Source organism: Pongo abelii, chromosome 6 (assembly GCF_028885655.2).
Source record: "Pongo abelii isolate AG06213 chromosome 6, NHGRI_mPonAbe1-v2.0_pri, whole genome shotgun sequence".
NCBI lineage: Eukaryota > Metazoa > Chordata > Mammalia > Primates > Hominidae > Pongo > Pongo abelii.
In genome coordinates this window covers 141998798-142012194 of record NC_071991.2, presented here as the reverse complement: position 1 = coordinate 142012194, position 13397 = coordinate 141998798, and the positions used below count along the sequence as shown (strand labels likewise).

The 13397-nt window shown below is 38.8% G+C and overlaps 1 protein-coding gene across 4 annotated transcripts in view; it reads left to right on the top strand.

The window, feature by feature from the left end:
* TPK1 (thiamin pyrophosphokinase 1) overlaps positions 1 to 13397 on the top strand; it is a 386905-nt gene that overhangs the window by 281321 nt on the left and 92187 nt on the right. For all 4 annotated transcript variants that reach the window (XM_024250411.3, XM_054559955.2, XM_054559957.2 and 1 more), the window contains one exon: positions 11114 to 11225. In XM_024250411.3, coding sequence (XP_024106179.1) covers positions 11114 to 11225 — 112 coding nt within the window. The remainder of the gene's footprint in view (positions 1 to 11113; positions 11226 to 13397) is intronic.

Here is a 13397-nt window from a genome sequence, read left to right as displayed (position 1 = left end):
ATAGCAGATGTTTTTGGAGCATTTACTCTTTGGCAGGCACTATTCTAAGGGCTTTGCGTTTCAAGCCATTAAGTTCCCACAACAACATTTTTATTCTGGTTTTGTAGTTAAAGAAAATGAAACTTAGACATGATAGAAAGGGATTGAAATCCATGAAGTCTTTCTCCAGCACCTACAATACTGTCTGTCTGTCTTTGTCTGTCTTTGTCTGTCTGTCTGTCTGTCTATCTATCTATCTATCTATCCATCCATCCATCCATCCATCTGAGACAGAGTCTTGCTTTGTCACCCAGGCTGGAGTGCAGTGGCACGATCTCGACTCACTGCAACCTCCGTCTCCTGGGTTCAAGTGATTCTCCTGCCTCAGCCTTCCGAGTAGCTGGAATTACAGGCACCTGCCACCATGCCTGGCTAATTTTTGTATTTTTAGCAGAGACAATGTTTCGCCATGTTGACCAGGCTGGTCCCGAACTCCTGACCTCAGGTGATCTGCCCACCTTGGCGTCCCAAAGTGCTGGGATTACAGGCGTGAGCTACCGCGCCTGGCTTACAATACTCTTAATGGTCACGCTGCATGCAGGGTAGATTAACCCAGGCACGTTCAAAAGAAGGATTCACTAACAATGACAATGATTTCCTCAGACTCCATGGACAGAATCTATAGTATCCCCAGACTTCTCAAGAGTTAGAAAAAGAAAATGGAATGCTTTCTGAAACCTGGGAGTGTTTCTCTTGAGGGAAGGGGTCAGCCTGGAGGTAGGTGGGTCTGATTTACTTTTTAAAGGGATCATTTTCAACTGCTGGTTTGGGAACAGACTCTGGTGAGGCAAGAGGAGACCTTATTATGGCAAAGTGCACAGGGTGGTAATAAATGAGACTGTGAGATGTAATAGGAAGTGATAGGAATTCTGAAACTATTTAGAATAGGGTCAATAACATTTCTTTATGGGTTAGATGTGGGGTATGGGAAAAGAAGAAATCCTTTGGCCTAAGCAGTTGGAAAGATGGAGTAGCTCTCAACTGAGATCAAAAGCTGTGAATGGGGTGGGTTTGAGGTAAAAGGTCAAGATATGTAAAATAGGCAATTGGACATGCAAAAGCAGAGTTTGGGAGAGAAATCTGAGCTAGAGATCCAAATTTGGGATTCCACAACATCTAGATGATTGAGATCACACAGTGTGAATATGGGCAGATGAGGGAGGAGGATCTTGCTGAGAGTAAGGAGTTGAGACCCTCCATCATTGAGAGTTTGAAAAGAAGGGGAGGAGCCAGTGAAAGATACATGGGTTAAGAGGAAAATCAAAAGAGTGTGGTATTCTGGAAGCAAAGTAAAGATAATTTATCAAAAAGAGAGAATGATAACCCGTTGCAAACACTGCTGATAGTTCAACTCAAAAACTAATAGTTGACCATTGAATTTAGCAACTTGGAGGTTATTGGATTTCTCAGTGAAAGCCAGTTTGGAAGAGTGATGGGGGCAAAAGCTTATTTGGTATGACTCTAAGACAGTATTAGGTCATTCTTGCATCACTATAAAGAAATCCCTGAGACTGGGTAATTTATAAAAGAAGAGGTTTAATTGGCTCTAAGTTCTGCAGGCTGTACAGGAAGCATAGCAGCATCTGTTTCTGGGGAGGCCTCAGGAAGCTTCCAATCATGGCAGAAGGTGAAGGGGGAGCAGGTGCATTACACAGCAAAAGCAGAAGCAAGAGAGTGGGGGGCGGTGCCACACACTTTTAAATGACTGGATCTCACAAGAACTCACTCTCACAAGAATAGCATCAAGGGGATGGTGCTAAATCATTCATGAGAAATCCACCCTCATGATCCAGTCACCTCCCACCAGGCCCCACCTCCAACATTGGAGATTACAATTCAACATGAGATTTGGGCAGGGACAAATATGAAAACTATATCAAAGACAGAATAGAGGAGAAGAATTGGAGACAGTGAATTTAGACAGCCCTTTCTAGGAATCTTAATGTAAATGGGAACAAATAAATGGGGTAATAAGGTGGTAGATGGCAGATGAAGAAGGTCAAGAGTTGTTATATGGAAACTACTAAGCTTAGTGTTTTCCTTTTCATAATATTTATTGTACTCCTACTGTTTACTTAATACTATACAGATATATATATGTATATATCTGTGTGCAGTGGCACATGCCAGTAGTCCCAGCTCCTCAGGAGGCTAAGGCAGGAGGATCACATGAGTCCAGGGGTTTGAGGCCAGCCTGATCAATGTAGCCAGAACCCATCTCAAAGTTTAAAAAAAAAATCAATAATATCTGCTTCTCTCCTTGAGGCATTTATCTTCTGGTAAGGGAATTAGACTTGAAATAGTGTCTGTGGAGAGCAGAAGGTATGCAAGTAGCCCAAATTACAAGTTCAACGAAGGATTTTGAGAAAGATAGTGGATTAGGTGGCATCTGAACTGAGTGTTGGGACTTGTGCCATCTGAATATTAAGCCTACCTGCTTTTCATTAATATTTTCTAAGATTGGGGGAGAGGAGAAGCAAAATTGTCCTGTTTGTTCTTGCTTTATGGTACTGAATTTTTTAAAAAATGACTATTGTATCTCAGTTTTCTTGTTCATAGCCTAGTTATTGATTTTGCTGTAACCATTCTTTGTGAACTTCTGGAAAACCCAATAGGCATGTTTTGAAAACATGAGTAAGTGTTTCACACAGACTTATCTGCATCCTCCGCATATTCAGTCACCAACACAGAACAGCGAAATGAATGGAGACATGATAACATAGTAAATAAAGAGAATGGGACATTCTATTGAGATACATGGATGAGGTCAAAGAAGATAGGCATTCACTGACATTCATTCATGTACTTTACGAGTATTTATTATTTAGGATAAACTTTAGAGAAGGTCATGCAAAAGCTTAACTTGGAAAGTGAATATAGGGAACAAAAAGGAAGAATGGGGGAAAAGCAAGCAATGAGATAAATGGGCCGGACTGGCTTTTAAAGTTAGAGCCTAGAAATATATGATGACTTAGTAAAAACAAGTGGGCTTTAAGATCACAGCATACTTGGGTTGAGATATCACACCTACTGTTACTAGTTGAGTTATCCTGAACAAGTTCATGACTGCCCTGAGTCTACGATCTTTATTTTAGCAGTAATTCTACCACACAAGGTTGTTATGAGAATTATAGTGCCCAGCAGAATATTTGCACCTAGCAAATACTCAAAAATTGTTTCCTCACTGCTATGGTCTGAATGTTTGTGTCTCCCCTCCCCCGTGCAAAACTCCTATATTGAAATCCTAAACCCCAAGTTTGGATATGAGGTCTTTAGGAGATGATTAGGTCATGAGAATGGAACCCTTGAATGAGATGGGTACTCTTCTAAAGGAAGCCTGAGAGAGACCTCTTGCCACTTTCACCACGTGAGGACAGACTGAGAAGGTGCCATCTATGAACCAGCAAGCAGGTGCTAACCAGACACTGAATCTGCCAGCATATGGATCTTGGGCTTCCCAGGGTCCAGAAATTTGAGAAGTAAATTTATGTTGTTTATAAGCTGCCAGTTTGTGGTGTTTTATTATAGTTGCCCAAATAAACTAAGATACTCATTTTTCTTTTTTTTTTTTTTTTTGAGACGAAGTCTCACCCTTGTCCCCCAGGCTGGAGGGCAATGGCGCGATCTCGGCGCACTGCAACCTCTGCCTCCCGGGTTCAAGCAATTCTCTTGCCTCAGCCTCCCAAGTAGCTGGGATTACAGGCGCCTGCCACTACGCCTGGCTAATTTTTTTTTTTTTTTTGTATTTTTAATAGAGACAGGGTTTCACCATGTTGGCCAGGCTGGTCACGAACTCCTGATGTCAAGTGATCTGCCCGCCTCGGCCTCCCAAAGTGCTGGGATTACAGACATGAGCCACCACGCCTGGCCAAGATACTCATTTTTCTCCCTGTTTTTTCTTTAACTAGATCTTTCTCATTATTTCTTCCAGGTTATAGAGTTTGATAGTCATGCTGGTTTTCGAAATAAATAAATGCAAATTTGTTGTCTTTCCCTGCACACTTTCTTCAGGAACACTAACAATATCCCATGAGCATTATTAACACGAGTGAAAAAAATCACCAGACACCCAACATTCAGTTAAGCATGCTGAACATCAGCCATACCACATTCTCAGCTAGCAGAAACACTGCCTGGAGTTTGATAATGAATAGGATCATTCCAGTAGTTCTCCCTACTGGAGGATAAGGGTTGAACCATCTCCCCCCTTATCCTCCATTCTCCTGCCAGTCTTAATGACTTGTAGCTTCTGAGATAACATCAAAGCGAAGTGCATGGGGATTGATGAATAGCTCATCTGACAAAAGGTGGGGGGTTCAGGTAGAAGGGAATGTTTGTGCTTACAGTAATTGTGGGAAGCTGATTGTCTATTGAAGGGGACTCTCTTTGGTAGCTCTTTTATAGTAAAAAAGTTGGAGCAGTTAATAATACAGGAAGAAAGTTGAAATATGTATTGCAGTACCAGCATTCCAATCAACTCTTTAACAATTATGAGAAAATGTGGGAAATACGTTAGTATATTTAGAATCTGAATGAAATATTACTTAAATTATTACTATCACTAAAAAAAAAAAGATAACATTGAGTTATCGCAGTATTTGGCTAAATTCATGTTGAGAATTCCAAAAAATAACTTGAAGAATTTCACGTTGGGTTTAGTGACCAGATATTAGGCTTCAGAAGGAGTTCTTAGAACTTTTTTTAAAATGATGAACAAAGTAAAAGAAGTATGCTCTTATTTAAAAATTCATTTACTAAAAACTAGAGCTTCTGTATGACAAATTGGAGAAATGACTCTCCTTAAGATATCTTAATGTCGGCCGGGCACCGTCGTTCATGCCTGTAATCCCAGCACTTTCGGAGGCTGAGGTGGGCGGATCATGAGGTCAGGAGTTTGAGGACCAGCCTGACCAACATGGTGAAACGCCGTCTCTACTAAAAATAAAAAAAATTATCCAGGCCTGGTGCTGGGCGCCTGTAACCCCAGCTACTCAGGAGGCTGGGGCAAGAGAATCACTTGAACCGGGGTGGGGGTGGAGGTTACAGTGAGCCAAGATCGCACCACTGACCTCCAGCATGGGCGACAGATTGAGACGTTGACTCAAAAAAAAAAAAAAAAAAAAAAAAAAGGTATCTTAATGTTTCATGGAGGTATAGTATTAAAATGTTTTTCTTTTCTCTTCTTTCTGCTAATATTTTATGTTAGTCTTATGAGGGCTAATCACACTTATTTTTCTTTAAAAATTACTGGAGCAAAGTGTCCAGGTTTTTTAAAAAAATAAAAAGCAGAAAGGAAAGAAAGTGTGGGTTCAAATTAAACATGGAGGAGCTGATAAAGGGAGAAAAGTAAATCAACATGTATAATATGAGTGCTTGAAATGCTGTTCTTGGCACCTTCAACGTGTTATTTCATCCTGAAAATAACTCAGGTAGGTAATATTGTAGCCCTCATTTTACAGAAACACATAAAATTACATTTTAAGTGTATTTCGAGCACTAGTGACAGGGTCTTCATGATTATTCGTGTACAGTTTACTCGTATCCAGTTAAGCAAACATTATCTAGATCAGGGGTGTCCAATTTTTTGGCTTCCCTGGGCCACATTGCAAGAATAATAATTGTCTTGGGCCACACATAAAATACACTGACACTAACATAGCTGATGAGCTTTAAAAAAATAGCAAAAATATCTCACAATGTTTTAAGAAAGTTTACGAATTTGTGTTGGGCAACATTCAAAGCTGTCCTGGACTGCATTTAGCCCGTGAGCCGTGGGTTGGGCAAGCTTGATCTTAACAAAGAATATTGGGTCTGTCTCTTGAGTCCTTTCAGTTTACCTGGACCTTCCCTCATCTACTCAGATACTGCGAGAAGATTTTTCAAAGCATATTAACACCTTTTCATCAATACGTTTTCTTTAAACAATGAAACAATCAGGTATTTATTTGATACATATGTTCCTTCCACTGTGCTGTAAGTCCAATAGAAAAAAAAAATTAGATTCTTGTTCTTCAAAGAAAGTTTATTCTTTTTAGGGATACAACATGAACCTATTTGAGGGATGCAATATAGTACCAAAGTGCTACATTTTGTAGCATAACTAATTAAAATTGTAGCATTCAGGAGGAAGTCATCTTTGCTATTTAGAACACATAGGGAGTTTTCATTAAAAAAGTAAAGCTTGCATTTTGCTTCTATGTTTCTCTGGATTAAGGATGGAGAAACAGTATAGAAGCAGACAGGAGAGCATGGGCATCCTGATCAGATGCTATGTTAAGAAAAGCATTTATCTAATGTAATTTGAAAACTCTGAGATCACACTAACTCAAAATATATCTTTCAATGTAACCTGTCCTGTTTCTGCTGTCAGTAACGCTTACTTCTGGGATAAATATTGTCTCTAGAAGTCATCATTTAAAATGTCTGTATCTTTTGAAGAGGCCAAGAGTGGGTTTTTCTCTGACTGGAATAAAAGGAAGGCGTGAAGATAAGATATGATCCATTGTAAAAAAAAAAAAAAAGGCATAAATGCAGAGGTGATAACAAAGCAGAGACATCAGTATCATGTTTTATTTTGAAATATCCAATGTGAGGCAATTGATGAGGAAATTAGCCTGTCATTAGAGTTATTTACTATCTCTAACAACAGTAGGCATTTCATACATGTTTTTGACTTTTGAATAAACAAACTAACTTAACTACATTAAGAAGGTTTTCTTTTGGATAACTGTTGAGTATTGTCATTAGTCCTTTAATAGTACAGCTAGCTCATGTCAGAACACGTATGTGATTTCAGCCAGAGGTTATTGACTAACTTCTAAAACAAAAATCAAATGGAAGTTAATAAGTTCAACACATATTCTTGAAATGTTCTGACTGTGGAAATATTAAACCAAAATATGCTAGTTTTGGGGGTTGTGTGAAAAATATTATTCCCAATCAACATTTTCCTAAGTCGATTTCATGAAATGAAGCTTCCATGGGAAATTACGAGATGATATTTGAGCAGCAGAGGAAGGTTCTGCGGTGAAATAAATTTGGGAAACACTTATTCAGGTAAACAGGGTTTCTGTTTACTTGTTTTTGCTGCAAGATTGCCTAGAACATCTAATATGCTGGCAAAAGTCATGATTTCCAAGAGGTGAATTGACAAAGCAAATTTTCCAATCTGTGTTTGACTCTGGGAGTAATATTCTATGGAAAGCACTTTAGAAAATGTTCTAACATGATTTGAAATTCTAAAAGCTATCTGTAGATAACATATTAATGCTTTTTCAAAGGGAACACCCCTCAATTTAATATATATACATGCAACATTAATTTGATACAGGCTATTTCAAATAAACCCAATACATTTTTATTTTGAATTCTACATTCGTGGAGCAGAATCACAGAAAATATATAAGACTTCCAACTCTGAGGTTTTACAATTACAAGTTCACCGGGGAGACCCTTTATCTTGTGACGACTTTCAGCTATGTGAGCTGTCACAGTATGAAAATATACCAGCACAAAAGTCTGTTGTGGAGGAGAAGTAACCTTTTTTCCTGCTAAATATAATGTAGATACTTCTGTCTACTTCTTTTACTCTTCTTTCCTGCAGGCTATTTAATTTCCTGCAGTGTTTGTTGATAAATTTTTAAAGTACCTGGACCAGCTAACAAAAGATGAGCTACCAGAGACTGGCCTTGTGTTTAATCCGTCTACAGCAGTGTTTCATTCATACAGGGTCTAACTGTGTGCCACTAATCGTGGCTGCCATTAGCCTCAGAGTGTAGGTTCAGCATTAACAACTTGATGAATGCATGGCCACTTTATAAACTAGTATTGGCACCTTCTCCTTGAATTTTTTACCCTAAATCTAATGTGTTTATGTTCGTGTTCAGTGCTTTGTGAATGATCTTGTTAATTTGCTGTATATTTTGCGATATCCACACTGAAATATCTTAGCACAAAACTTAGCAAAGTTATTGGATTTAAGGATGTGGGTATGTAAACAGAATTCAGATATCTCTCCAGTATTTTTCTTTTTTTTCTTTTTTTTTTTTTTGTAGAGACAAGGTTTCACTATGTTTTCCGGGCTTGTCTCTAACTCCTAGGCTCAAGTGATCCTCCCACCTCAGCCTCCTAAATTGCTGGGATTACAGACATGAGCCACCATGCCCAGTCAATGTTTGGTATTTTTCAAAGGCAAAATCTAGAGTCAGCTTTAATCTTTTCTCTCAGTTATGTCATTGTCCTTTGGAAAGTGGAGGTATAATACAAAACAAAGGGACAGCAATTTCTCACCCCTTCATATTTGTGTGTATTTTGTTCTACCCTGACATGACAGTCTAGGGAAAGTAATACTATTATGCTGTTTGTCTTGAACATGATCATAAGTATGCTTTCCAGTACACATACCAAGCAACATCTGTGTTACCTTTCCCTAAATTACAATTTCATACTTATTAAGGTTGTTAGATGTGTTGAAATAACCACAATTGGAAAAGCAACCTGACTGTGATTGATTTTTGTTCTTTCTTTACTAAACAGGACTGCCTTTGACTTCAAAGAGTTATCTTAGTTCAGAAAAGAGGCCAGAGCAGGAACTGTGAAATGATTCATGGGAGAAGATGGAAGTAAATGATGAGTTCATGCGCCTCTAGTCTGCAGTAATGGCATAAATCCTTAGGGAAGTTCTTTAATGTCAGCCTGTATGCCTGCCTGTGTCAAATCACATATAGGCTAGCACATATTATGAATTAAGAAATCTGGGGAATGAACAAAAATTCCTTTATACAGTTGTTCATTTTCAAAAGATGTCATATAGACTTGAAGATACAGGAGGAAAGCAAAATACTGCTCTCATTTAACCATAAAAACTGTATTTGCGTGTTTATAAACACAAAGACCATTCACATATGGCTAAGCACCTTTTTGGAACAAGAGAAAACATGGTTAATTGATTGTGGGCTAAGGCCTATCTGTGACTTCTCAAGTCCACAAACGAGTTTATTCCCAGACTGAACATTTTAAGGTCTGTTGATTCTTAAAATAATGAGGAAGGCAATGAATATATAGCATGCTTACTACTATGTCATTTAAATCATTGGATTTTATAACAGCCCTCCTCTCCCTGGGAGAATAAAACTTAGCATGTATATGTGCTGTTTCCTTTGCATTATACGATACAAGTTGAAGAATACTCTCTTAGGGAGTTAATATCACAAATTAAAAAACACTTCTTTCCTTCGCCATTCTTAACAGAAGTCACCTAGGAGCACCAAACATGCTAACATATTCAGCTAGGCACTGCCAAACCATTAAGCAGGCCACAGACAGGGGAAAGAAAGTCATCAATTAAGAGACAAGAAGTAACTGTAACACACTGAAAATAAGATAGCTCAAGAACACAGGAATTCCTCTTTGATAAGTGATGGAGAAGTCTCACTCTAACAACAGGTCTCATTGTCAGAAACACTGTTATCAGATGCAGAAGTACAGAGATCTGGACAAGGTGTATCTTCCTTTCCTTGTTCCACTGGTGCTCTCTTGAGCCCTCCACTCTCTGCCACCCAATGTCCAGAATGCTACAGGTTACCTATAACCCCTCTGAAATTGCTGTGTTTTCTGATGGGAACCCTAAGAGTACTGCCCTTCAACAGGAAACTGGGTGGCGATCCACCTACATGATAAGTCATCACCAATTCCTGTTCCTTCTCTGCTGAAGCCAATGTAATGCTAAGGAAATCCAAATTTCTAAAACATCTGTCTCATCAACTCCTTTTTTTTTTTTTGAGATGGAGTATCGTTCTGTCGCCCAGGCTGGAGTGCAATGGCACGATCTCGGCTCACTGCAACCTCTGCCTCCTGGGTTCAAGCAATTCTTCCACCACAGCTTCCTGAGTAGCTTGGATTACAGGCACCCACCACCATACCCAGCTAATTTTTGTATTTTTATAGAGACGGGGTTTCACCATGTTGGCCAGGCTGGTCTTGAACTCCTGACCTCAGGTGATCTGCCCGCCTCGGCCTTCCAAAGTGCTGGGATTACAGGCATGAGCCACCGCGCCTGGCCTCATCAACTCCTTCTATTAGAAAGAAGGTTTTGTTACCTCTTTGAGCATTTATTTTAAAAGTGTGCTATGTTTGGCATCTAGGGATGGCCATTTGTATTATGTTTAGTATATCTGTCTTCAGAGAGAATTATTTATATAATGGAGAATGGTAGGAAGAAACAAATCTCAAATTTGTGTGGCAAGCTATTCAATATAAATCAACTTGGGGGGGAATTCTATACAAAGGAATAAAGGCAGCTCTTACCTAAAAGAAAATAAAAACTTTTTTAGAAAAAAAAAACCAAAACACAAGGCCAGGTGTCGTGGCTCATGCCTGCAATCCCAGCACTTTGGGAGGCCGAGGTGGGTGGATCACTTGAGGTCAGGAGTTCGAGACCAGCCTGGCCAATGTGGTGAAACCCCATCTCTACTAAAAATATAAAAATTAGCTGGGTGTGGTGGTGCCTGCCTGTAGTCCTAGCTACTCAGGAAGCAGGAGAATTGTTTGAACCCTGGCAGCAGAGGTTTCAGTGAGCCGAGATTGCAACATTGCACTCCAGCCTCAGCAACAGAGTGAGACTCCATCTTAAAAAAGAAAAAAAAAAAAAGAAGAATACATTGTAATGGCTGCTGAGAAGCAGCTGTCTTTGTGTGTTTCTCTTTGTGTGGTACCCTTCATTTAGGATAGGTTTCAAACCCACAGTCCTATTGCTGCGAGTTTGGTCTCTGTAATTGGCAGGTGTAGGTGGGAATCCTTATCTGTGTGGTCCTATGTTAATCTCTGCAAGCTTCAATTTTCTCATAGGTGAAACATAATTAACAATATGATATCAGATACTTTGTAAAATTGTTGTTAGGATTAAGTCGGGTGAAAGTTCCTAGGATTATTTAGCACATATTGCAAACATTTTTTTGTGAGGATTAAGTATGATAAGCCATGTGAGGGTTGTAGACGCATCCTGCCCAGGTCTTCAGTGCACATTAACATTCCTTCTCTCTTCCCCTTCTTAATGATCATTTCTTGTCTCCTTCAGGGAAAGCACAGATTGCATGTAGACACTGGAATGGAGGGTGATTGGTGTGGCCTTATTCCTGTTGGACAGCCTTGTATGCAGGTTACAACCACAGGCCTCAAGTGGAACCTCAGTAAGTAGAACCTTTCCATAAAGGAATGATTTTTTTTTTCTTTTTTTCTCTGTTTATTTCTTTCTTTATTTTTTTTTATGTCTCTGTGGTCTATATCTAGGAGGAATTGCTGGGTCACATGATAACTCTATGTTTAACCTATTGAGGAACTGCCAGATTACCTTCCAGTGTGCCTGAACCATTTTACATTTCTATGTGCAGTGTAAGAGTGTTCCAGTTTCCCCACATTCTCAACACTTTTTATTATCTGTTTGCTGGCTTATAGTCATCCTAGAGCATGTGTGAAGGTGGCATCTTATTGGGGTTTGATTTCCATTTCTCTGATGACTAATTATGTCAAGCATCTTTTCTTGTGCTTATGGAACATTCATATATCTTCATTGGATAAATGTCTATTCAGCTCTTTTACCCATATTTTAATTGGCTATTTTTACATTGAGTTGTAAGAGTCCTTTATGTATTTTAGATACAAGTCCTTTACCCAGGTGTGTGACTTGCAAAAATTTTTTAGCCCTTAGCATATATTTTCATTTTCTGAAATTTAATTAACTAAATTAACAAATGTTAATGAAGTCTATGTTTTTTCTTTTATGGATCGTATTTTTGTTGTCATATCAAAGAACTCTTTGCCCCACCTTTTCACGATTTTGTATATTTGAAAAACCTACTTTACTTTTCTAGAGAAGCAGCAAGTTATTTTCGTAGTCAAATCTTTGACATAAGATTTGCTGCTGTTATTAAATTTTAAAATGTTTTCCAGTAATTGTGAACTGTATTAGGTCCTAGTAGTACTAAAACTATCTGAGTTAAAAATATTAAAAAGTAAGGGGGTCCCGTTCATGAGATAAATGCTGATTCCAAAAGGAACCATCAGTCATTGTGAAATGAATCAACTCTAGCCTTTCTAAGGATAGCAATAATTTAATCAAAGAGTTGTGATTGAATGTCAAAGGGATCATCTCCTGATTGACCAATACGGCAAAGCTGTAGAAGTAAAATATGGAACTATGTCGTTCTTTTCAAACAAGTAAAGCACTTAGATTCCCACAAGAAAATAAATTTTTTTCCAAGAAATAAATATTTTGAAACAAAAAGACTTGTAAAAAGACCTCTCTATGAGCCACTGCAGAAACAATTAGGAAAAACTAGAGACATTTTGAAACAAATGTTTAGAGAGCTCATCAGGATTTGAAAGGACTGAGAGAACACATCTCCAGTGCACAGAAATATGTGACAGGCTTTGAAGCTGTTTAGCTGAAATTGACATGAGCTCCCATTGGAAGCTTTTTAGAAAACATTCTGGCCCCAAACAACTGTTTTATTTTTTATAGTTCTCATTATTTCCAAGGGCACCCAATCTAGACAGTGGTGCACTTCCTGCTGGATCTAGGAGCAATCACACTTTTCAGGGCTGGCACCACGACAAAGGAGCACTGAGCAAAGTAAAGGAACTTTGGCAGTAGGAGCAGGTGCCCCAGCTTCCTTTATCTTATATTAATAAAAAAGAGTCATACGTTAGACATGATTCTTCTGGGATCTTTAGAATGTCCTTTGATCCTGTACTTCCCACAGTAATATGCACATTGTATTAGTCCATTCTCACATTGCTGTAAAGAACTACCTGAGACTGGGTAATTTATGAAGAAAAGAGGTTTAACTGACTCACAGTTATGTAAGCTTACCAGGAAGCATGACCAGGAGGCCTCAGGAAAACTTACAATCATGGTGGGAGGTGAAAGGGAAGCAGGCACCTTCTTCACATGGCAGCAAGAGAGAATGAGAGCGATGGGCTACATGCCACAGACTTTTAAACCATCAAATCTCATGAGAAGTCATTCACTACCATGAGAACAGCAAGGGGGAAGCCCACTCCCGTGATTCAGTCACCTCCCACCAGGTTCCTCCACCAACAATTGGGAATTACAATTCAACATGCAATTTGGGTGGGGACCTGGAGTCAAATCATATCACACATCCTAATTCTGTGTAAGGCTTTCTCTAGTAAGGGGGCCTTCAGCATGATGAGGGCAGGGCTCTTAACCTTCCTGAGATAACTTTTGATTCGGCCTGCATGTAATATGCCATTACTTATTTATATAGTTACACATCACTTTGACTTTTGAAGTAATTATTTTTTCTAAACTTCATAAAAATAAAAAAATAACTTCATGG